At 36.7% G+C, this 23,251-nt stretch overlaps 1 protein-coding gene and 1 long non-coding RNA gene across 3 annotated transcripts in view; one reads left to right on the top strand and one right to left on the bottom strand.

The window, feature by feature from the left end:
• Positions 1-3,284, bottom strand: part of LOC132844571 (uncharacterized) — an 8,686-nt gene extending 5,402 nt beyond the window's left edge. The window contains exons 1-2 of the long non-coding RNA XR_009648352.1: positions 3,115-3,284; positions 1,348-1,442 (exon numbers count right to left, since the gene is read on the bottom strand). This is a non-coding gene — a long non-coding RNA (uncharacterized LOC132844571). The remainder of the gene's footprint in view (positions 1-1,347; positions 1,443-3,114) is intronic.
• cfap20dc (CFAP20 domain containing) lies at positions 1,530-23,251 on the top strand. 2 transcript variants are annotated; one of them, XM_060868149.1, is made up of 17 exons: positions 1,530-1,973; positions 2,310-2,356; positions 2,460-2,546; positions 2,785-2,878; positions 3,147-3,219; positions 3,740-3,854; positions 3,952-4,105; positions 4,292-4,438; positions 7,956-8,105; positions 8,573-8,677; positions 11,477-11,784; positions 17,438-17,794; positions 18,693-18,863; positions 19,031-19,102; positions 19,643-19,704; positions 22,764-22,855; positions 23,011-23,251. In XM_060868149.1, exons 2-17 carry the CDS (start codon positions 2,336-2,338, stop codon positions 23,121-23,123), a joined length of 2,121 nt encoding a protein of 706 aa, XP_060724132.1. In that variant the 5' UTR covers positions 1,530-1,973; positions 2,310-2,335; the 3' UTR covers positions 23,124-23,251. The 2 variants fall into 2 exon arrangements, with proteins under 2 accessions (XP_060724132.1, XP_060724130.1); XM_060868147.1 differs by having other exon boundaries at positions 1,530-2,207; positions 23,011-23,250.

Raw genomic sequence — 23,251 nt, 5'->3', positions numbered from 1 at the left:
TTGATTGGGTTCATGAAATACATATACCCTGAAAAGAATTTATCCTGCAACATTACGAACAGCACCACATGGCAACATAATACGCTCAGAAGAAAGTGCTGTCTGCCTTATTCCGCATGCCTTAGCTTACAGATGCCCACAATGGACTAGTGCCATGCTTATTGACAGAGAAGAGAGAGAAATATCATCTCTGCCATTCCTGAGAACATGGCCAATTCCTCTTAGCAATTAACATGATGCTTTTCCGACTTGCAGTTTAAAGTTGTGACTTAAAATGTGTTGGGATTCAAACTTGCAATTTCCGGATGCCTTTCTATTGCACCACTAGTGGCATTTCTTATCCTCATGATGCTGCCTGTGTAGTCCAGCATGACTCTGTAGAAGAGAAGTGATGCTGAATATTTCCTAGCATAATAATAACATAAGACACTTGCATCACCTTCTAGGTTTAAGTAGGATCCTGAAGAGTCAGTATATTTGTCAGTTTTGCAAAATGAGCTCCAATTCGTTAAAAGAAAAATTGAAGTCAAACAGGAGGCAAAGAGTTGGATTGTACATAAGATTGGATTTCACTGGGGTTATAGCCATGGAAGATGGGGTGCCTGCTATGTTTCTTCAGGACTAACTACTCTGCTGGAGTCATATCCACTGTAGGAGGCATCCTGAGTGGTACTAGAATCAGACTTCTTTTTTGGCTGCAAAAATATAGCGCAGCTTCCGTCTTAATCTTCTTCTGTAAAAGAAGATTTCAATTTTCCATTCTGGAGTATGTTCTTGTATTTCACTTTCATCTGCTGCCATGTCTATCTTACTTCACTCCTTCCATTTAAAGCAACAGATACAGTATATCATGCATTACATATTAGTTGAATTTTACAGTCTATTTAAACTTACTTACTTTACTTTAAGTTGTTTATCAAGCATATTTGTTCTGGCTAAAGTGAATATATACATTATTGTTCTTTAACTTTTCTTGCTTTTCTTGTTAAATACATCTTTATGCATTTAGTCTATCCATTGTTTTTACCAGGTTTCTTTTTGAGCTTTGTTAATTGCTGAAGTGTTGCCTTTCTTTGCTGTAATGCGTTTATACTCATATAACTGAATTAGAAGTTTCAAAAAAACATTTTTATAGCATTCTATAATTCTTTTTTACAGCAATATCAACAATAGCAACGTTTAAATAATTTGTAATATTTTCCATATCCTTTTTATATTCTGTATGAACGCAAGGACAAATCTCTGCAAAAACCCATTAAATGGTAAGTAACATTTCATAACTTATTTCTTGCAGTAGCAGCATAACACAGAATCTAAAAAGAAAAAAGAAAAAAATATTAATCTTACCATTTACAGGAGCACAGGGCACAAAATCAATATCCCTGCATGTTAAGTAGTAGAGCTAAGTGAAGTTATGTTTCCCAGTCCACCTTCTTCCCCTGCTTCATAAAAACACTATTTAAGCATCCAGCATTTAATGCACACATCCTAAGCAACATGAACCAATTAACCACAAATGTGTTGGTCCTTTCACTATTTCTCTCTGCATTTGTATGTAAAGACAACAGTTTCACCCTAAAAGCAAGCACACATTCCTTTGTCTTTATTTCAGGTCAAATGCAGTTATGCTACACATTGATGTTTATGATTCATGTAATTTTGAAGTTAGGGCAAAACATAATTAAGCAATTGCACACATATTTAGGTAAAGATAAATAATAATAATAATAATAATAATAATAATAATAATAATAATAATAATAATAATAATAATAATAATAAGGTTAAAATATGGCTTTATCCGGTATAGGGAAAAAAAACTACCTATCTGGGAAAGAGTCGACTCTTATTACTGAGCTGAACCAAATGAACTGACTCAATAAGAAGAGTCAAATTCACGGGCTGTTTTTGTGCACGCGCGGCGCTGCTGTCGAGCGTCACGTTGGCATAGAAACTGCTGCTACCTGCGTATTGTGAGCTTCATAGTTTTAGCTACTTGTTTTCATATTCGACTTATATTCATATTCAACCGTATATTATGCTATAAAAACCTCAGAGGATTATTTCAGTGAACCGTTTGAACAATTTGCGAGGTGTTCAGTAGGGGTGTTGGTATTTTTGTTTGTTTGTTTATCCTTTTTACGGCAGTAAAGCCAACTAATAACTGACGTCACCTAAGGACTTTTCCTATTCTAGTACTTATATCTGTATGTACGTCAAATAACGACCTGAAACCAAATACAACCAACCTAGTGTCTGTTTTAAAATTCAATGATAAGTGAACACTTTTGTAAATTATTTCGTTTTAGACTCATCACATTGGGAATATCTGGGAATGTTTAAAAACGAGTATCAGGTAAAGTTCAGAGCAAACATGTGATGTTTACATGAAACTGACCGTTTACTCCATCAGCAGCTTGTTTTGGTTTGTTTGTTTGTTTGTTTGTTTTATGATGAAGGGTGGTGTTGTTGTGGAGGTCTTCAGTGCACAAGGAAAAGATCCTGTTGCAAAATGGAAACTTAGCGGCCAGCCGTCTATCAGTAAGGTAAGTGTCACTTTCATTGTTATTAATAACAGAAACTCAAAGTTTTATGGAGTTAAAACAACATTTTCATGAGCTAATATAAGTCCATATGTCTGTAGTGCATGAACATATATTCAGGGTGTGTTACATCTTTCTTTCTTTCTTTCTTTCTTTCTTTCTTTCTTTCTTTCTTTCTTTCTTTCTTTCTTTCTTTCTTTCTTTCTGTCTTTCTGTCTTTCTTTCTTTCTTTCTTTCACAGATGTTCGATAAAGAAATGAAAGGTTTTGTGTACAGCCTCGAAGGCAGCAGTCAAACACATAGGATGCAGTTACCCAAAGATGGAAAGATGCCTCGTAAGTATACTGAAAAGTGTGTGCTTATTTTATATTGTAGTTTTTTTTTGTTACGCAACAAAAGTGTGTTATTGTGTCAGTTCCAGACTTTAATACTCTTTTAATCAGACTAAATCCTCTTATAAATAAATAAATAAATAATAAACACAGTTCTATGTTGAAACGTATCTCTATCTGTAATGAAAGGATATGGGCTTTATTTGATGGAAATCTATTATCTGTTACATTCGGCTGACCTAGTTTGTGAAAGTGTGTCTCATTTCTCCAGTTGTCCTGATTCAGAAGTTCCTGGTCCTGCAGGTGAATGTTCCTCCTGGTAAAGACTTCTCAACTGAGCTTCTGTAGGTGTCTGTCTGTCTGTCTGTCTCTCTCTCTCTCTCTCTCTCTCCCACACACACACACACACACACACACACACACACACACACACACACACAATTACACACTTTATGGTTTATCACTGTGTGATATAAACACACATATTAAACATATCAATCAATACATAAACACACTGATATTATCATAATTTAATTTGCTAGAGAATTTATTTTTGTGGACCTTTTCTACAATGGCTAATGTGTTTCCATGCTTCTAAGATACTTTTAGTTCTTCTTTCTGAACATTGTTAAAGGGCTTAAATATAAAGATAAATGAGATTAAAGGTGAATTAGCATGTAGATTGAATCTATTCACACGCTCTCTCTCTCTCTCTCTCTCTCTCTCTCTCTCTCTCTCTCTCTCTCTCTCTCAAACACACACACACACAAACACATAGACACGCTCACAGGAAACAGTTCAAACCTGTTTCCCATTTGCTTTCCAAATAAGTTGCTATTTTTAGCCATCCTGTACCTCTTTCAGTGTAACAGATCAAGGGCACTTGAAACGAAGGCTTTACTTGTCCACTGTCCATAAGGAATTTTCATCTACACCTCTGCATGCCAGAATACCGCTTATCAGCCTCAGACGAAACATTGTGAGTGCTCAGAGGAATTGCAATGCCAAAATAACATCACTCAAATGCCCCAGCGTTAAAATGAGTTTCACCTTTTTTTGCTTCCAACTGTACTTAGTGGTGTAACCTGTGCATTGACTTGGGGTCATTCACCACTGAGCTGTTCCGAGGTGCTATGTTCCTGTCTCTGGATGGCATTGTTATATCAGCCTGCTGTAAAGTCAGGCGCATCTTCACCATGAGGAATGAACCTGCAGATCATGTGGACAGAGGCTAGTAAAACACATACATTTTGAACTTAACTGCATGCATTAGTAACTCTTGGAAGTTGTTGCTTGTCTGAATATTAAAAATATATTGATTATCTGAATATTTTTAGAGACTTCTTCATCATCTAAAGCACATGTCAAGTACATTTAGATGAATATCAAAATTGTTTACATGTGCTTTTATCCTAGATCCATATGATATAAGAAATTATCCTACGGAGGAGATTCCTAAAAGCTGCCAGTTTCCTCCTGAGATTCAACACGTTACACAGCTAATGAATATGGAAAGACTGAGACAGGCTGATCTGAGAAGTGTATCTATCAGCTCAGAATCTGGTAACTGTAAAATTATTTTAATCTTTTAGTGAAAATATAACAAATTTAATGCATGAAGTTGCTGATAAATTAGCTCCTAATTTACATATGATGGATGGAAGATTCTGGAAATTTCCTTATCTGGTAAAAAAAATGCTATTGCAAGCTGAATACTGAATAACATTTAGTAAACAGAGGTTGTGCTGTGCTTTTATCCACCACACAGATTAATCTCATGGCTTTGAGTACCAAGCCAATACGCATCAAGAGAGTATTCAAGACTGGTACCCAAACCACATAATGCACAAAATGTAGTGTGCTTTAAAAGTAATCACACTAATAAAGTACTGACAAATGAATTAGTTTGATTGTATGTAGTTTGGAGCATGGCACAAGTATTCATGGCACAGAGGGTATAATTAGTTACGTTTTCTTAGTATTACAGAAGCTTTATGAGACACGGTTAATGAGCACCAGGTAGAAGAGCAAAACCTCTCAGTTTCCCTGCTGTGTTAAACTGTTGAGTGACTTTATACTGTGACTGTGTGCATCTGTGAGAACAATAGACATGTGCTAGCCCACTCACTCTAGCAAGCTAGCAAAATACTTTGTAGAGAACAAATCTGGTGGTTACCAATATGTGTATTGTTATTACTCTGTCTGTGTTTTTGTATTTTTTATTATCTAATTTGTGCGAATGCTTGGTATCTATCCATGTGTATGTGAAATATACAAATACAATACAACACAATACAATACAATACAATACCATTTATTATTCAGATACCTCCTGTTAATCAATAATCAACTATCAGTAATTCTGTAGCTCAGTAACTACACAACAATTCATCCCACAACAAAGATAAATCAGTATAAATATCAAATATAACAAATTAGGGAACAAATACCTTTTCAGCAAGAAAAGATTCTATCAGTCCTGAATTCTTCTTTCTTTTATTAAAGTTGTAATCTACCTCTTATATTCCTTTCACTTCCCTGTTTTGTTTGTTTTGGACTCTCTGATGTTATTTCTCTCGTTCTCTTTCTTGATTGGAACTGGCGCCTATCAGACACCACAATGCAGAATTCTTTCATGCCAGAAGTTGGGGCGTGACGACTTTCATGCATCTCAGCTTAATCCTGCCAAAATATCAGACACCCTTCACACAACACTTACAGTGAATTAATATTAAAGGGTTGTCTGTGTGAGTCACAAAAGCCCAAGAGCAGAATGTTTAAAAGTATTTTTGACTCACTGACCCAATAATTATCTCTACATTCATTTTTAATGAAAAATAAAAATATCGACATGGAACCCTACAAATGAACATGTGCCATTTGAAGGGTTGGCACATGGTCAGATCCAAACCTTGATCCAAACCTTGTCAAAGATTTGGATCTCCTTAGCAAGCTCTGCCTCTGCTTTCAGCCTAGGGACTTGATGGCATGCCACTTCTTGGCAGTGGGATTTCATCTTGTCCCCTTAGTCATGTACCTGCACTTTCTATTCCAGGAAAATGCTTTCAGTTTTACATTTCTCTTGATGTGCACGTCTCTTACCCTCCTTTGGCAGTAGCACTTTATTTTGACCTCCTGAAATTATGTGAACTATTAACTCTATAAAACTGCTCTTCAAATGAATTGCACGTTTTTGATTAAAGAGAAAGATTGCTTATCATGCTCTATGTAATGACTACACTCAAAGAAATAATCGTTTCTTCAAGAATTCTTCAAGGTTTGTGGATAATTAAGGGTTCTGCAATCCACATTATGGGTTTTTATTTGGAACCCTTTCTGACTCTTTCTGGCACATACCCTGTTATAGAGTTCTACATCTTTAAGTGTGCCCTTAGAAGGACAAGCAAAGAACCCCAGTGTGTGCTTAGGCAAGATATTGCTGTTTCTTAGCAACTCTGTTTCAAAACCTTTTGGCCCATATTCATTCAAACCCCACTGAATGTAGCATGCTGCCAATTTATAATGACACAGCATTTTGTATGCCAAGCTGCCAAGATGACCTGACCTCACTCTTTTGTAATATTGCAGCATTGCTGCAAGTAACAGATAAATATATATATATATATATATATATATATATATATATATATATATATATATATATATACATATATACACGTACACACACACACACTAAAATGAATGCTGTCTACCCAAAGACAAATCGTTTTTTAACATTAAACAGTAGACTGAGTATAGATTAATTGTTATACTGTATCTTTAAAGCAACTGCTCACATTTTGAAGTAGGCGAATTTTTAACTAATGTTGTTAAGAAAGTGAGGTGTGACCCTTACAGGGTGGCAAAAAAGTGAACTGTGAACATATTACTCACTGTCACCATTTTGCTGTTTACTCTCAGCAGATACATATCAAATAAAATACATACTGCAAATACCTTGACAAGGCAAGCCTTATTCAGTGCTGCTAAAATCAGACAGATCAGTGGTTGAGAGAGATCAGCTACAGTATACTGGAGCAGTATTGAATGCTGAATATGCTTTACACTTAAGACTCGGTTTGTATTGCAGGTTTGTTCTGTGATTGAATAATAGAAAAATAATTGTTTTATTTAAGATTTTTCACCAAAAAAAAAAAAATCAATTGTAACACAGCAATAAATCTATTAATGCATAGTTTTTCAATTTATTTAGCTGATTTTATTCTATGATTCATATTAGCAACCCCTAAATGAAGTCAAGTCAATAAGCTTTATTGTCAATTTAACCATATATATCTGACATAGTTCATAGTGAAACGAAACTTGTTTGGTTTCACTGTGTACTATGTCAGCTATACAGTATATCAATCAGGGTTTGCTAATATGAAAAATAGAATAAAATCACCTAAATAAGTTGAAAGAACTGTAAATATGATATTAATAGGTACTACTGATGCAGATATTTTTTTTTTTTTTTTGCAACATTGCGTGAACTGTATTAATTGCCTGGTGAAAAATCTAAAACAAAACATTTAATTTTTCTTTTATTCAATATAGAGCAGGAACTGTTACAGTATATGCTGTGAAACTTTGTAAAAAAAAATTGAAAAAAGTTATGCATGATGTATGTTCCTTATTTACTCTTGATGTATGTTCCTTTTTTAGGGACATCTAGTAAGATTATATAGTTCTTCTAGTAAGTACTTTGTGTCCAATGTATGATGTCAACAAGTATAGAGATTAGACTACATATGTATAGTGCCTCATGATCAACATGATCAACAAAAACATACAGTCTATTACTACAATAAAACACCTACTGGTGAAATATAATGCCTTGTTCATGGGAAGTCTGCTGTATAATGTTCTAATATATGTTCAAAACTCACTAAAATCATCATAGCCAAGCCAAGGTGGAATCTAAATTATTTACTTCTATATATCAGTATGATCATTATTATGTGTGATATAATGCAATTCTAATGCAGTAATTCTTCATGACCTTTAATTTTTGATTCCTTAACACATTAATAATGTATGGATAACAATGTATTTCTTTCTGTCTCTCTGTGACTTCCAGAACAGCCGAGCACAGGGAGAGTGACTCGGGGTCCGAAAACCCAGGACTGCTCTCATATTGCTTTTGGTTCAAAAGTCACAGGACGTCCTCCGCTTACTGCAAGAAAGGGCAGTTCATTAACAACTGGAACAGAACACAAAGCACGTTCAGGTAAATTCAAACTTCTGCATAAGAAAACATACATTTAACCACATCTGGAAGATGTTGTTCATAACCTTGAGCTTTTCTATGCAGAGACTATCTCAGTTTTATTACAGCTTATACTTGCCTTGATTATGCATTTAACCAAGCTACTGTGTTCCCAAAGACTAATGTAGTTATGTTAATGTACTGGACAAAAGTGTCAGACTATTTGAAGAGCGAAACACAAATAAAGTTTGCAGTTGTTGACATTAATCTTAAACTGCGAAATAAACAATAAATGAATTCCCACAAAGTTATATTTACACTTATGTAATAACTTTAACAGCTCTTTAAACAGTTTTTAAGAGTTACTGCTTACTCTGTGTGCTGCTGCATATCTTCCAAGTTGTCACTGACAATTTATTGGAATTGTGCTCTAATAGATACACGCAACATAAACAAATCTACTATAATTACTGTATTCGTGAACACAGGGAGAAGTGGAAGACGAAAGACACAACCACCAGCTGAGCAAGCATCTTCTGAAAGGACAGTGTCTGGGAGGCCAAAGCTGGTTCTTAATGAGAGAATAGTTTTAAGTAAGGATATCATTTTTATTTATTAGTTTTCTGAAATATAATGATAATTATATTGGTTTATTGTCAAGTAATCAAAATTAGCAGAGTTTGTTATCAAATGTTTGTTATCAATATATGAAACCTGGGTCAGTTTGTTTTTGTATTATCCTTTACATGTAAAGAGTAGTATATATGTTTATTATAAACTCCTAGTATATATATGAATATATAAAAATATATATCACATCTGAAAAGAATGTGGTGACTGGTGTTCAGGAAATCATAGGCTCTAAAGACTGACATCAGCTGACAGATCATCACATGACAGTTGAGTCACTATAATGATACGCCAATGTTTTCATATAATCAGTGCAGCATAGACAGTAGCGCTTAATACATTTTTGTCTTTTTAGACAATTAGCTATATTAGTATCCAGTTCCCACTCTCAGTGCCAGTCCCAAGCCCAATAAAATGGGGGGGTTGCATCAGGAAGGCTATCCGGTGTAAAACCTGTGCCTAATCAAACACGCGTATGACCAGATGGCCCGCAGTGGCGAGCCTGAACAGGGAGCAGCCGAAAGAACAACAATAAGAAGAATTCTTATTAATATCCAGGACCATAAACTGTTGAACTTCTGCACAATTTTATTTGACAATAAGGTGTTTGGTCTTCAATTTGGTTATCTTTACCAGTCCAATGTCAACATGTAGTAAAGTGCAATATGCAGTTCTCTTCGAAACTGAGGGACAACCTCTAACCTCCGTTAGAAAACAGAAAAAGAAGAGAAAGTTCATTAGTGATAAAAGGACATTAAATATACTATGTGGGTTAGAAAGAAGTCTCAAGGGTTCAGGCCAGCATGAACTGTTGGCAATTAGAAGAGGTGATTACAGTGTAAGTCTTTTCAAAAACGTGATGTGAATTTAAATCGAATTTAATTCTGTAAAGCCCTTTTGAAGAGTTGGAGTCACTGCCACACTCGAGAAGCACTTTGCGACTGTTTGTGGTTTAATTAGTGACTCCTGAAAAGGTGAGGCTGAGTAGTTACTGATAATTTTGAGCATTCTCAATATGAAATGAGTATTCAGACTGTATGTTAGATTACGTCTTTACATAATTTGCTTTTATGAAAGGTAATATCCTAATGGTGTATGACCTTCATTCGGATGCCACTGTGTAAGTGTCTGTCAATTATAGGGTCCAGCATAGAGTGGACATTGTGATAGTCCTGTTCATTCAGATACCAAAATATTCAATGTTAAAAGAAAAGTAGAAATTGGAGGTTTTAAATTTAGTTGTGTATGCATTTGAGGATGTGATGAGCAAAACAATTGTTTGGCTCACTAACAGGGGTTGAAGACAGGCCAAAAATAACAGACTAGATAATTAAAACACATATTTGCTTATTGGTAGAAAATGAACACCAGTTTATATACCACCTCATGGGGAAGATATGCATCCCATGATAAAGCATAACATTTGATGGTAAAGGCATTAAAGCGTTCGTTTGTTTTCAGGCCATAAAGAAATGGCAATAGTACAAACATTGTTCTCAGATTAAAAGGCCCAGGTGAATAATTCTTTTGGAAGCTGTGCCATAATCATAGCCAGAAACGTGACATTTATATTTCACAAAAAGTACTTGTCAAGTAAGTCAAGACCTGCTTGAAAATAAGGTTCATGGGTGCCACAGCCTTCACTCAAGGTGAAATTAACTTCACAGGTCATCTACACTCCTGCAGTTGCACTTAAGTGCTGTGCATTTGCTTGAAATAGATCACACACGCACACGCTGTATTCATCACCTTGGTCTCGGTGGTGTCTTTGGCTTGCCTCTCTTTGGGTGTCTTTTCTCTTTAATGCAAGGGCACACAGACCCCACAGGCTCCGATATAGCTGGATTTGAATTATGATCTTGCAGAAGCAGTGCTCCCCATCTACTAATGATGCTGTTTGTGTGCCAGCGGGAAAACCACAAAGCTCCCCTACCCCATCACACATACTCGCACACTAGTAGCTAATGATGTTTTTTTCTTACCCTCTTTTCCTTGTCTTCTCGAAGGACTGAAAAATAAAACTAATAATAAATTTGCATTATTTCGATGCTTCACTTGCATTTAGGCATATTTTAAGAGTTCATTAAAGCATAATGTTGCAATTACCAAATGTTGCGTGAAAACAGGACTGGATATGTCCTATAAATTCACCCGCAGCTTCTGGCAAGCATCACAGCATTCATCGCAGTCTGCTTTATCGTGATTATCCACTTATTTGCATATGCTCATTAAAATGAACTCAGGAAAGGAATATGAGCTTCGGTATGAAAAATGAATGCTGAGACATTATGTGTAGTAATTAGATCTCTATTATTGATCTGCTTTGTGCCATTAAGTCAATGTGAGTTTCCTAAAGGAGAAACAAGCGGTTAATGTTGTCTGACTGAACACTGCAGCGTGTTTTCCATTAAATCAAATCTGTGATAGAAATGACAGGATTTTTTTGTACACTACTTCAAGTACTTCAGAAAGAGCACACTTAAATTTAACTGCTTCTTGACATTAAATGTGTTCAGTATTTACAAAAGTTCTACAGTACTTTTTTGGTGTTCCAAATAACTGTTCTTCCCCTTCAGATAATTTAGGTGTATCTGCGTGTTTTAGGATGGTGACATGCTTCCCATCCTGAACAGACAGGACATCCTTCTTGAAAGTCTAGCTTTAATGCTGAAATTCTCAAGTTTACTTTTCAGTTATTCTTTGTGAAATGAAGACAGTGCAGATAGGAGCTATATAAAACTCATCATGCTCTTGTTTTACAGATCCGATATGTAGTTCATATTCTCCTGAGCCAATACCCAGATCTTCAGAATGCCAACCTCCATCTGATTCACCCAATGAGTTGCATATTTTTGAGGATGGAAATGATGCTGCCAGAAGGACTTCAACTCCAATCAGTCTGGATGAAGCTGATGAAGAGGACTGCGACGAGGTCTTTACTTTTTCTTCACATCCTCACTCAGCCAGAAGGGGTCAACCTTCTGACCTTACAGCTGATGACCTTGGGTGGGAAGGAGAGCGAAAAGAGGCATGTTGGAAGGATGACTTCATTGCAAGTGAGGGTGAAGAGGTAGACACACACACACTATTACATCCATGACAAACATAAAAATGATGCATAAGATTTAAATAACGATTAAATAACATAACCTAATATAATATATTTAAAGTTATTAGAGCACCGTTAGCTAATACCCAGTTTGATTATTTTTGTTTAGCAAATGAAGTCTTATAACTTTTTGATACATTTTCACCCTTTGATAATACTTGGTTTGATTGCCTAGCAATCACATAAAAGAATACACAGTGCTTGAACAAGCTGAAATGCCCAGTTCAGGGCTTTAACAGCAAGTAAACACATTTATGTATGCACCTTGGGCCCAATTATCCAATTTCGGAACCCTCAGTGTGTTGTTAAAGTAATTTGTATGTTTACTCTACAGGGATATCACAGAAAGAGGTAAATAATGCTGAGAACAAAATTATTAAACAGTAATAATGAATTTGTACAGCTGAATAAAGTCATGGTCCCATCCTGCAGGGATCCCACAGTGTATGCCACAAATTTATACCAACAGACTACAAGAAGGATTAAGTAATTTTGATTCAAAGGAGATGGTCTGCATGCTCTGCATTCCTTTAGCCTAAAGTTTCTCAGATGCTGTTTTATACAAACAATACTGACCCCACAATTGGTTATATTATTTTTAGCCCGCAATCTGAAATCTTTTACTGATTTTACTAATTATTCATTTAAGTATTGCATTATAAATTTGATTCATTGTTGGTCCTATTGATAATGTAAAACAAGTTAATTTCACTTATTATCACTTATATTATATTACTATATATTATATTATATTACTTATATTATAGCAGCTATAAACAGCCATGCATGCCTTTATCAGCATCTCCGTACTTCTCTTTCTCTTAAAGATAATTTGACATCAGACTCATAAAACAAATTCCTATTTTAGAAAACTTAAAATTACAGCTTTACCCTGAACTTTTACAAGGTGTAGACAATGGTCACTCCCTATAAAAATTTGTAATAAACATGTCCACACAGAAAACTCAACCATTTTATGTTAATTAATCTGTTAATTATTTGATAATTATTTGTAAAAGCTGTAACTACTGAAACCAATCTAAATCTTTAATTAAAACTCCTGACCTAATAGAATTGAGACTTCAACAGCACTATCGTATAAATTGAATTTTAATGCCATCCCCATTTATTCACATCAATATTCAATTACAATGTTTTGTATAACAGTTTCAAAATTCTGACTTTAAAACTCAAACTGTCCAAATAAAATAAGAAGAAATTGGGTAGAGATAAGTTCTGAGCAGTTTTTTTTATTTTTATCCCTTAATACCTCACTGACAGATAACTAGTTAGCACAACTGGATCATTTCTGTTCAGAAACAGCAGTATATTGTCAATACAGACACAGACTTTATTTTCCTCAGTTCTCTCAGTTCCCAGCTCCCCAAGGGCTCGTGATTCAATTATGTCAATGCAGAAAAAAATTTGCTTCATTTCTTTTGACACTGTATTCAGCTCTGTTGCTATCACTTCACTTCAAAATTCTGTGATGAACGCATCCCTTTTTCTCACGCTCTATTTCCTTTCTCATCGGGAAATCAATCTCATCTCTAGTATGCATATAATGCTGCACTTACACCGTACTGTTAATTTACACTGTTTAATAATACACTGACAGTTTGATTGGGTCTTTTCATTAACTTATTCCTTCCTTCCTTTCCTCCTTCTGCTAAAGTGTTTTTAAACACTTTCTCCCAATTTAGCCTTTTGCAAGTTCCTGTACTAGTACTCGTCTATCACACAACAGCTAGCAAGTTTGGAAAGGTGAAAGCTAGCACATCGTTTCTTCATTTTTTCAAACTGTGGCTCATGCATGCTGAGCACCTAAACACTCTCAGAGGAAAGCTATCTGCCCTATTCCACATACAGACACTCAAAGATGATAACTGTGAGTCTGATCCCCATCACTCCCAACAAGACAGCCAGAAACAATTTGCTGGCACAATCTTATAAATCTTTGCTGTCTTTAGTGAAAAATTAATGTTTTTAATGTGATCTTTTAGAACAAAGATGTTAGTTTCTAATGCTAAATACATCTGCCAAAAGCTCTTGCCTGGTGTTTGACAAGCAAAATTTTTCCGGTAGAAAAAGTGCCATTATTTGCCTCATCTCACTGCCCAGTAGAGAAAGATCTTAAGTACGTTTTTACACTTGACATGAAAGTACATGTAACGTATAAATTTAATTGAATATATAATTCCTTCTAAATCAATTAACAATATCATAATAAGCATGTTACTTTCTTTTATTTTATACTGGTAAACAATTCTGCACAGGCTAGTATTTAGAAAAGTATTTCTATAATTTATATTTCTTTACTCGTATACTAATTCAGGTAAAACCTTTCAGGCAAAGCTGCCAGTTATAGTGATAGATTTGAGCATTTTTATAGTTTATTTTATAGCCACTTGCCTTCAGATGCCTTCTTCACTCCATGTATCTAGAAAACATTCTGTCTCTTATCACACTTTCTCCCTGCCATTGTGAAACTTGAAAGAGGAAGCAATATAACAGGCTCATGTTATTCATTGCCTGGCCCTGGGAACAGATTGCTTTCAAACATTTTTTAGTTTTCACCAGGGTTCACTTGAAGCAAGCCCTTGCCAACTGTTTTCAAGTGGACTGGCAATACATTTCCTGAACTTCACATGGATTTTAAAGCATCTTTCACTCTCTTACTAGAAACAGCCTTCGGCCGGGTAAAAAGATGTACTAGATTAAATATTTTTAAAATGCCCTCTAGGCTTTTAACAAATACTAATGTATTATATGTGGTCTTTTTTAAGTGATAATACTCTTTCAAATAGACTTGATAAAGTAGACACATCATCTATTTTCTTTTGTTTTGCATAACAGAATGCATTATAGTGTAGAATAGAGAAGCAGCCACAGACCCAAAGAGGAGATGACAACAACATGTGGTCTTGTTGTTGACAAAAACCTCCTAATCAATATGCAATTGCCAGACTGTATATGACTATAAAAAGGACATTTTTATAACAACACTCTCTTGTGTTTATAACAATTTATTAGGGATGAGCGAGTACAGTATTATCTGTATCTGTATCCGTATCTGTTAACCATATGAATTATCTGTATCTGTATCTGTACTCGGAGTGGGTGGGGCATAACCCGGAAGTAGGCGGGGTTTGTCTTGAAATGGGCGGAGCTTTAACTGGTAATAATTAATTTGTAATATTTATAACACTAGCTTACTACCTTTATGTTTTTATGAAATACAGCAAAAACGTGTCAGACACTCAGTGTCTGGTTACTGGTTAGAGACAGCTGAAGGTTTAAAAAAGAAAAAAAATCTCCGACAGGCAGAGACGCAATGCGAGTCGCATTCTACCAAGCAAGCACCACGTCTGAACGAACCCACGTTTACCAGAACTCTACTGGTTAGTAAGTACGTATTATTAACGTTACAACCCGAAGTGAAAAGCTGAAGAAACCCTAAACGTTAACGGAAAAGACCCGCGAACCCAAGTGAGTGAGGGAGAGACAGAGAGCTGTTCTGTGTGTGACTGTGAGTGAGCAGAGCGACACACAGCAACACAATACATCTGTATGTGTGTAGGGGAGGGGCGCTGTGACTAGCCTATCACAGAACGCTGACACAATCAAATACCCAATGATGATTTTCATTCAATCCGAGCACAGATATTGACTCGTATTACTCGTATAATACTCGTACTCGGCAGAAGTGCTTTATCCGTACCGGATACTTGTTTCAGCCGAGTATCCGGCTCATCTCTACAATTTATAATCACACCCTCCAGTGTCACCCAAATGTGGATAGGTTCACTACTGAGTCTGGTTCCTCTCAAGGTTTTTTCTCTTCCATCTAAGGGAGTTTTCACTTGCCACAGTCGCATCAAGCTCGATAAATAGAGAAAATACAAATATATTTAAATATAAGTCTAATATTTATATTGAACTTGTGTGTAACATTAATCTTTGTATAATACATTTTATACTATAATTCTTATGTTCTGTAAAACTGGTTTGAGACCATGTCTATTGTTAAAAGTGCTATACAAATAAAATTGCATTGAATTGAACTGGATTGATGGGGCACGGTGGCTTAGTGTTTATCACGTTCGCCTTACACCTCCAGGGTTGGGGGTTCGATTCCCACCTCCGCCTTGTGTGTGTGGAGTTTGCATGTTCTCCCCGTGCCTCGGGGGCTTCCTCTGGGTACTCCGGTTTCCTCCCCTGGTCCAAAGACATGCATGGTAGGTTGATTGGCATGAAAATTGTCCGTAGTGTGTGATTGCGTGAGTGAATGTGAGTGTGTGTGTGTGCCCTGCGATGGGTTGGCACTCCGTCCAGGGTGTATCCTGCCTTGATGCCCAATGACACCTGAGATAGGCACAGGCTCCCTGTGACCCGAGGTAGTTCGGATAAGCGGTAGAAAATGAATGAATGAACTGGATTGAATTGAATTAAGAACTTAACTGTAAAATGAATTTCATGTACCTTCTTGAACAGATTTATTAAATGAACGTAATCCAACTATTCAAATGCATAATTTATATGCTTTAGTTTGAGGTTTGAATTAAACCCATTCAACTGAGCAGACAAACAAGCTAATAATTATATGATCAGTATAATTACTGTACTAATTTTGATAATTGTAGGTTTTGATTTGCACCACTATAACCAAATTAAAATAAATAAATAAATAAGCCCAGACCACTTAGCTGTGCTTCATACATGCCTGGGGCGCCAGCCCAAACTGCTATAAAACACAATATAAACAGCAGATGTGTCTTTAAATATTGAACCTTTCAGTATGAACATTGCATATAATATGCATGAAACAGATTATTTATTAGAGCAGATCACCAGGAGAAAATGGCTGAGACATTTAAGTATTGGTGTCACCATTAGCTTAAAGCACTGCTCACTGTTTAAGGACATAAGTTCAGATCAAAGCCCACAAGTCAATCTTCAACCCTTTCTGAGCAGAGGCCAAAGGACAGCTTGCAGTGCCCTCATTAATTGCAGGTAGCTCTGACACTAATGTGCAGACACTAGTCATGCTGTGCTCAAGTGCTGTTTATTACATCTTTTTCAACATATAATTAATGTATTCACAACCCACAACCCTCAAAGATTTTTTTTTAATTAGATTCAGTTCTTATATTTATTTTCAGCTGTATTTAATGGTCTAAATCTAAACATCACTAATTGAGAAACATGTTGGCCTATAAATAATGTCAGCTTGGATAATGAAATGTTCAGGAATAAAAGCTTTCTGGCTCCAATAAATATCTAACATATTGTATATGTTTAGATAATGACTTTAATATATTTATTTTACAGTTAATGGGATCCCGGGCTATGAAACTATGAAATCTTTGAATTCAGATTTTTATGATTAATCTAAAATTTTTGCTTGCCCTAAAAAGCCCATTTGTGCTTTTTGTCAGTTAATATATACAGCAATTCGAATATTGAATTGATTCGCCACCATGAAGTCTTACGCTGCTTTGCCATCACATCAACAATAGAGGATCATGAATTGACATGATTTCTTGTTTTAGAACTCGAACTCTCTCTCTCTCTCTCTCTCTCTCTCTCTCTCTCTCTCTCTTCTCTCTCTCAGGATCAGAGCTTCTCTGGATTCCTCTCTCAGAGATTTGCAGCACACACCAGTCCTGCTCATCCTACCCTGGCTTCTGTTCCCATTCCCAGATCTACCTCTTCACCCAGGCTTTGCACTGAGCCAACTAAGGCCTTTACTGTAACACATACATCCACCCAGTCTTCCTCAGAGGGGTCCCAAAGGACTGAGATGGTGTTTGTGGCACCAACCCGCTGTCTCTCACCATGCACTGCCAATCTGTGGAGCAGACAGCAACACTCTAGACCTGAGCAAAGCAAGCCTGATGGAGATATGAGGACATCCATTAATAGAACATCTGTTCGGGAAATTCCCCCTGAGGATGTGAAGCTCCACAAGGTGAGCAGGTTTTCCAAAAAGAATCTTGTTCATTCCAGATTTTGCCTTACCCTAGGTGAATTGAATCTATTCTTATAATACAGTGTCTTGCACTCTGACAGTTAAACAGGAGTTTAGCAAGCACTTCTGCAATTTCAGAAGCTGCTTGGCTAACAGCAGTCCTTTCTCCCTTTTAGTACATTGAATTGTGTGCCTCTAATTTCACTGCTATGTTTGAGCTCTAAGATATACTCTATTTGGGCAAAAACATTTGTAGAGAACACTTTAGTAATTTCTGCTCTGTAAAAATGATTAAAATAAATCAAAGCTAATCAATAATAAACAGAACTCTCTCTAATGGCTATTTCCATCACAGTTTGAGGAAGGAAATGGATAACAACATTCAACCTTCAACCTGTTCTGCACAACATAATACACATATACTTATTGAGCATGATTGTGGACAGGTTTCGCTTGAGCACAAATTATTAATGCTTTTAAAATGTTATTAGAAATAGATTAGCTGAAACACATGTTTCAGATATAAGGCCCAAGCAGAGTGGTTTGTTTGTAAGTGCTTGTTTTCATCCTCATACTGTATATGCCATTTTTTAAACAGGTGTTGTCCTGAAACTATTGACTTTAGGTTTTTGCTCATTTTTAACCACTGCTGCAAGTGCAGCTTTTTTCCCTCTTTTTCTGCATTCTTCTGTATTGCTTTGTAAAAAATTGTCTTTTTGAACAGATACCTAGGCAGTGAGGGTAAAACACTTCTGATGACTTTGCTCTAATAAAGTGCCACTTAGGCTTCAGTATCTGATGGATTGGTTTCTAATTAGCTATAGACTGTAACACATGACTGCCTACTCACTTTGAGGAGCAGTACTGGGAGAATAATGAAGCTGCTTGGCATCTACAGGTGAGGAAGAGCATGAGCAAGATGCCTGTGGGCTCGAGCACATGTGATTTATCTAAGAAAGCAGAGCAGGAGGAGGACGAAGAAGAAGAGCTGCGGATGTTAGCTAGTCTAAAAAGACAGCAGGAAGAAGAGGAGGGTGGGACCTGTGACTCAGGCCTCAGTGCTTCACAAGTAGGAGAGGTCACATACACAAGCATACGTTTTATACAAACATATTGTTTATGTGATTAACTGTACTTTAATACTAGCTGCTAAATTTATGTATTATTTTTTAAAGTTTTTTTTTATTTTAGATTTAAACAGCTGCACAACATTCTGCATGTAATCCCTGTTGTCAGGTCCAGCAGTGCAATGTCAGCCTGAGTATGAGCAGTGATGACACATCTACATGGACCCAGTGTATCCCTCTAGTGAGTTGCCATCTGCACATGCACACGGGCATGTCCTCTGGTGTAAGACATATCTCAGTGCTCAGCCTCATTAGACTGACTTGAATACATGACCTACAGGAGGGTCCTTGAAGTCTCCGGCTCAGGTTATTAAGATGAGGAGAGATTCACAAACTCCTTAGAGAAAGATGACATACATGGCTTTTAGCTAGAGGAAGAAAACACAAGTGTGATCTTCAAAATATACACCATTTATATAAAGTTTTCCAACTTGGTGTTATGATTTTGGTAGGCTTATAGTTCTGCTTAGTCAAGAGTATTAGCAGTATTAGTGGATAGCATTGTTCTGTCCTTGCATGAGCAATACTGCCATCATCAGACAGCAGGTATGACACAGCAGATGTCTCAGAGCAAAGGTTTTTATAGTGTTTTGGTTTTTACAATCCACGGTTGCTCACTCACAGACACTAACAAGATTTGTTGAGAATAAAAATATATAGTATAGTGTTGTATTACGTACTTTGCCATTATAGAACATATATACCTCTTTCTGATTGACAGGCATCTGATCAGGGTCAGTACTACCAGAAAGAGATGAATCCACTTCTCCACTCTAATCCCAGGTCAGAAACAATCTAACAGTATTATGTAAGAAACCCCAGACATCAGAATATATGTTAAAACAGAGTTTTCACTTTTCTTGCCTACATTTCATTTTGTCAAATGACAGACAACGTATGCACATTTTTCTTCACATCAGATGCAGTTTGAGTTTATCCATGGAATTAGTTTCTCCTTTGTTATCTATCTTTAACATTTTTAGTAGCTTGAACATTAGAGTGAGCAATAAAATAAACAGAGAAAGAGATTAATAAAAGAGAAAGATTATCTTAGAGTACAGAAATCACATCAAAGTACAAAGATGACATCCACAGAAGTCACTGAGGAAATTCTCAGTTGTTGACAGAACCTTCAAAAATCACCATGCATGTACAAACTGATATTACTAAATAAGTATAAATAGTGGTAAAATACCCATAATATAAACCGAATGATTATAATAGTTCACAAAATATACTATATAAATACTGTACATACCAACTGCATTTTTATTATCCACTGTACATACAACTGCATTTATCAGGGGTCAAGACCCGAAGGGGCGTAGACACCTATTGTTATCGTTAGTTTTTTTTCTTATTATTATTCTTCCTCTTCCGCCATTTGGTGTGTCTAGCTCAAACCCTCTAGCGCCACCAACAGTCCAAAAACCCAATTTTGTGCTGACTCGTAAGGCCTAGAGGCAAATTCTTGCAACCTCAGAATCAGAATCAGAATCAGAAAGGTCTTTATTGCCAAGTATGTTTTCACATACGAGGAACACACACACACACACACAATTACACACACACACTCACTCACACTCGCACACTTACTCACACTCGCACACTCACATACTCACTCGCACACTCATATACTCACTCGCACACTCACACACTCAAACACACACTCACATACACACACATTTACACACACACACACAGACACTCACACACACACACACACACACACAGACACTCACACACACTCACACACACACACTCACACAGACACACTCACACACACTCACACACACACTTTATTGCCAAGTATGTTTTCACATACGAGGAACACACACACACTTACACACACACATTTACACACACACCACACACTCTCACACACACACACACACACAGACACACTCACACTCACACACACACTCACACACACACACACACACAGACACACACAGACACTCACACACACACTCACACACACACACACACTCACACAGACACACTCACACACACACTCACACTCACACATATACAATCATGTTGTATATTTATACAGGTACAATGGGCATCTGTCTGTCTGTCTCTCTCTCTCTGTCTGTCTCTCTCTCTCTCGCTCTGTCTGTCTGTCTGTTCATGGTAAACATTTGAACACACAGCGCCTGAGCTGTCACTTTATTTTCTCCTTGTGGTGAGCGCTCTTCAGTGTGTCCACTACTCTCATCAGTCTTCCTGTAAACCCACAGCGTCACAGAGCTCTGTTTCTGCTTTCAGGGGAACTTGTGAGGCTTGGTGCAAATGACCAGCACCACAGTGACACACACACACACACACACACACACACAGACGCATACAGACACAAACAGACACACAGACACACACACACACACACACACACACACACACAGACAAACACAGACACACAGACACACACACTCACTCACACACACACACACACACACACAGACACACACACACTCACAGACACACACACACAGACACACACACACACTCACACACACACTCACACACACACACACACACTCACAGACACACACACTCACAGACACACACACACACAGACGTCTTGTTGTGGCTCAGGCTGAGTCCGACGATCCCAAAAATATCACAGTGAAACCTACTTCCTGTCCGCCACTTTGATTTTAAAAACAGCTATTTTCGCTTATAACTTCTGCAAACTTGAGTCTAAAATCATGAAGGAGGTGTTAGACTCCTTGAGGCATGCTGATTTTCAAATTAAGTTCAGTAAGTAAGTAATTTTCAAATTAAGTTCAGTATTTTACTAATGCAATGCCATATCGCTACGAAACTTGGTATGGTTCATCAGCGACATGTTCTGAGCGCATCTGATCGGCTTGACCCCGGTATCGCTGCTTGCAGCTATATTTATATATGTGTTCATGTCTTATCATTGCCATTCTGTTTACACTGTGGAGCTCCTGTACTAGAACAAATTCCTCGTATGTGAAAACATCCTGGGCAATAAAGACCTTTCTGATTCTGATTCTGATTCTGAAAATCCAAGCAAATGTTTCATATCCAGCTGTTTTAGTCATGTACTGGAGGTTATGCATGCTGCACTGTTGCTTTAGTTTGGAATCCAACACAGAAGGGAAAGGTGCTATACCTAAGTGAATAATTAAGCATTCTTGTCAGGGCTGATGATGATTCTCAAGTTTCTAGTGCTGCCACACATATGCTTAAAGGCTTGCATGTGTCACCTGGCTGTCACCCCTGCAGGGGGGGCTCCCCAGGAGGTCATCCATTTCCTCTTCTCCCTCTCAATAGGGAACCTGACAGACAGCACCACATGGCACCTACAAAAAGTTTAGATGTAAATGAACTTCTGAAAAAGTGGGCCATATTCATTTTGGGTGTATATGCATGTTGCAAGTATATTCTAAATCTTAAATCATCCTCACGTATTTTTAAACTGAGTATCTATGCTTGGTTACTGTATTACTGCTTAGTTACTTTATTACTGCATACTGTGTCCAAAGTGCTCCAAGTAACAAATATAATAGATAGCTTACCAAATACAAGGTTCATTAGACAGAGGCAGTCATCTGCCACCTGAAAAATGACCAACATGTATAAGAAGATTTTTTAAATGTATTATTATTATTATATTATGTAATATAATAATAGAAATTATAGTGTACTTCAATTTATAAGCATCTACTTTCCAGAAAGTCTTGGAGTTGCACTTGAGTTTTTGTCTTTTCATTTCAACTGATTACACAATATTAAGGAGCAGTTCCAGATACATTATGAATATACATTTCAGTGCTATTCCTAGAACAGAGATTCTCCTCCCCCTACAGGGAATGGATGGATGTTCTCAGCCCTCCAATAATTCATCCCAGACACCAGCAGACTGAGAGCAAAGGAGACTACAGCAACATGTCAACCAAAGGTGTTATATTAATGCATTTACTTTTCAGGTTTATGCTTTGCTTTAACTAATATGCATTAATTAGTGTATAGGACGTTTTTTTGCTTTTACAAAGACGGATCATAAATTTAAAATGATATCTATAATTGAACATATATGTGTATTGTGTGCTTTAGGGTCTGTGACTGAGGAGAACTGCAGTGAGGATGAGTTTCTTAATCTGCTCTATGATTCATGTTTAAACTGCTACTTTGATCCTCAAACTGGGAAGTACTATGAGCTGGTCTAAGTTTGAAGAAATCACAGACACAGATATCATAATATATATATATATATATATATATACAGTATATTACAAGTGTAGACATAGATAAACTTAAGCAATAAATTGTTTTGTCCACTTTTGTTTGGATGCAT

Source organism: Tachysurus vachellii, chromosome 4 (assembly GCF_030014155.1).
Source record: "Tachysurus vachellii isolate PV-2020 chromosome 4, HZAU_Pvac_v1, whole genome shotgun sequence".
Lineage (NCBI taxonomy): Eukaryota > Metazoa > Chordata > Actinopteri > Siluriformes > Bagridae > Tachysurus > Tachysurus vachellii.
This window is presented reverse-complemented; position numbering and strand designations above follow the sequence as displayed.

Coding starts and splice junctions, on each gene's coding strand:
- cfap20dc (XM_060868149.1), top strand. CDS start 2,336: ATGTTTAAAAACGAGTATCAG. Junction 2,357..2,459: donor TGTTTAAAAACGAGTATCAG/GTAAAGTTCAGA, acceptor TTTATGATGAAG/GGTGGTGTTGTTGTGGAGGT. Junction 17,795..18,692: donor AGGATGTGAAGCTCCACAAG/GTGAGCAGGTTT, acceptor TGGCATCTACAG/GTGAGGAAGAGCATGAGCAA.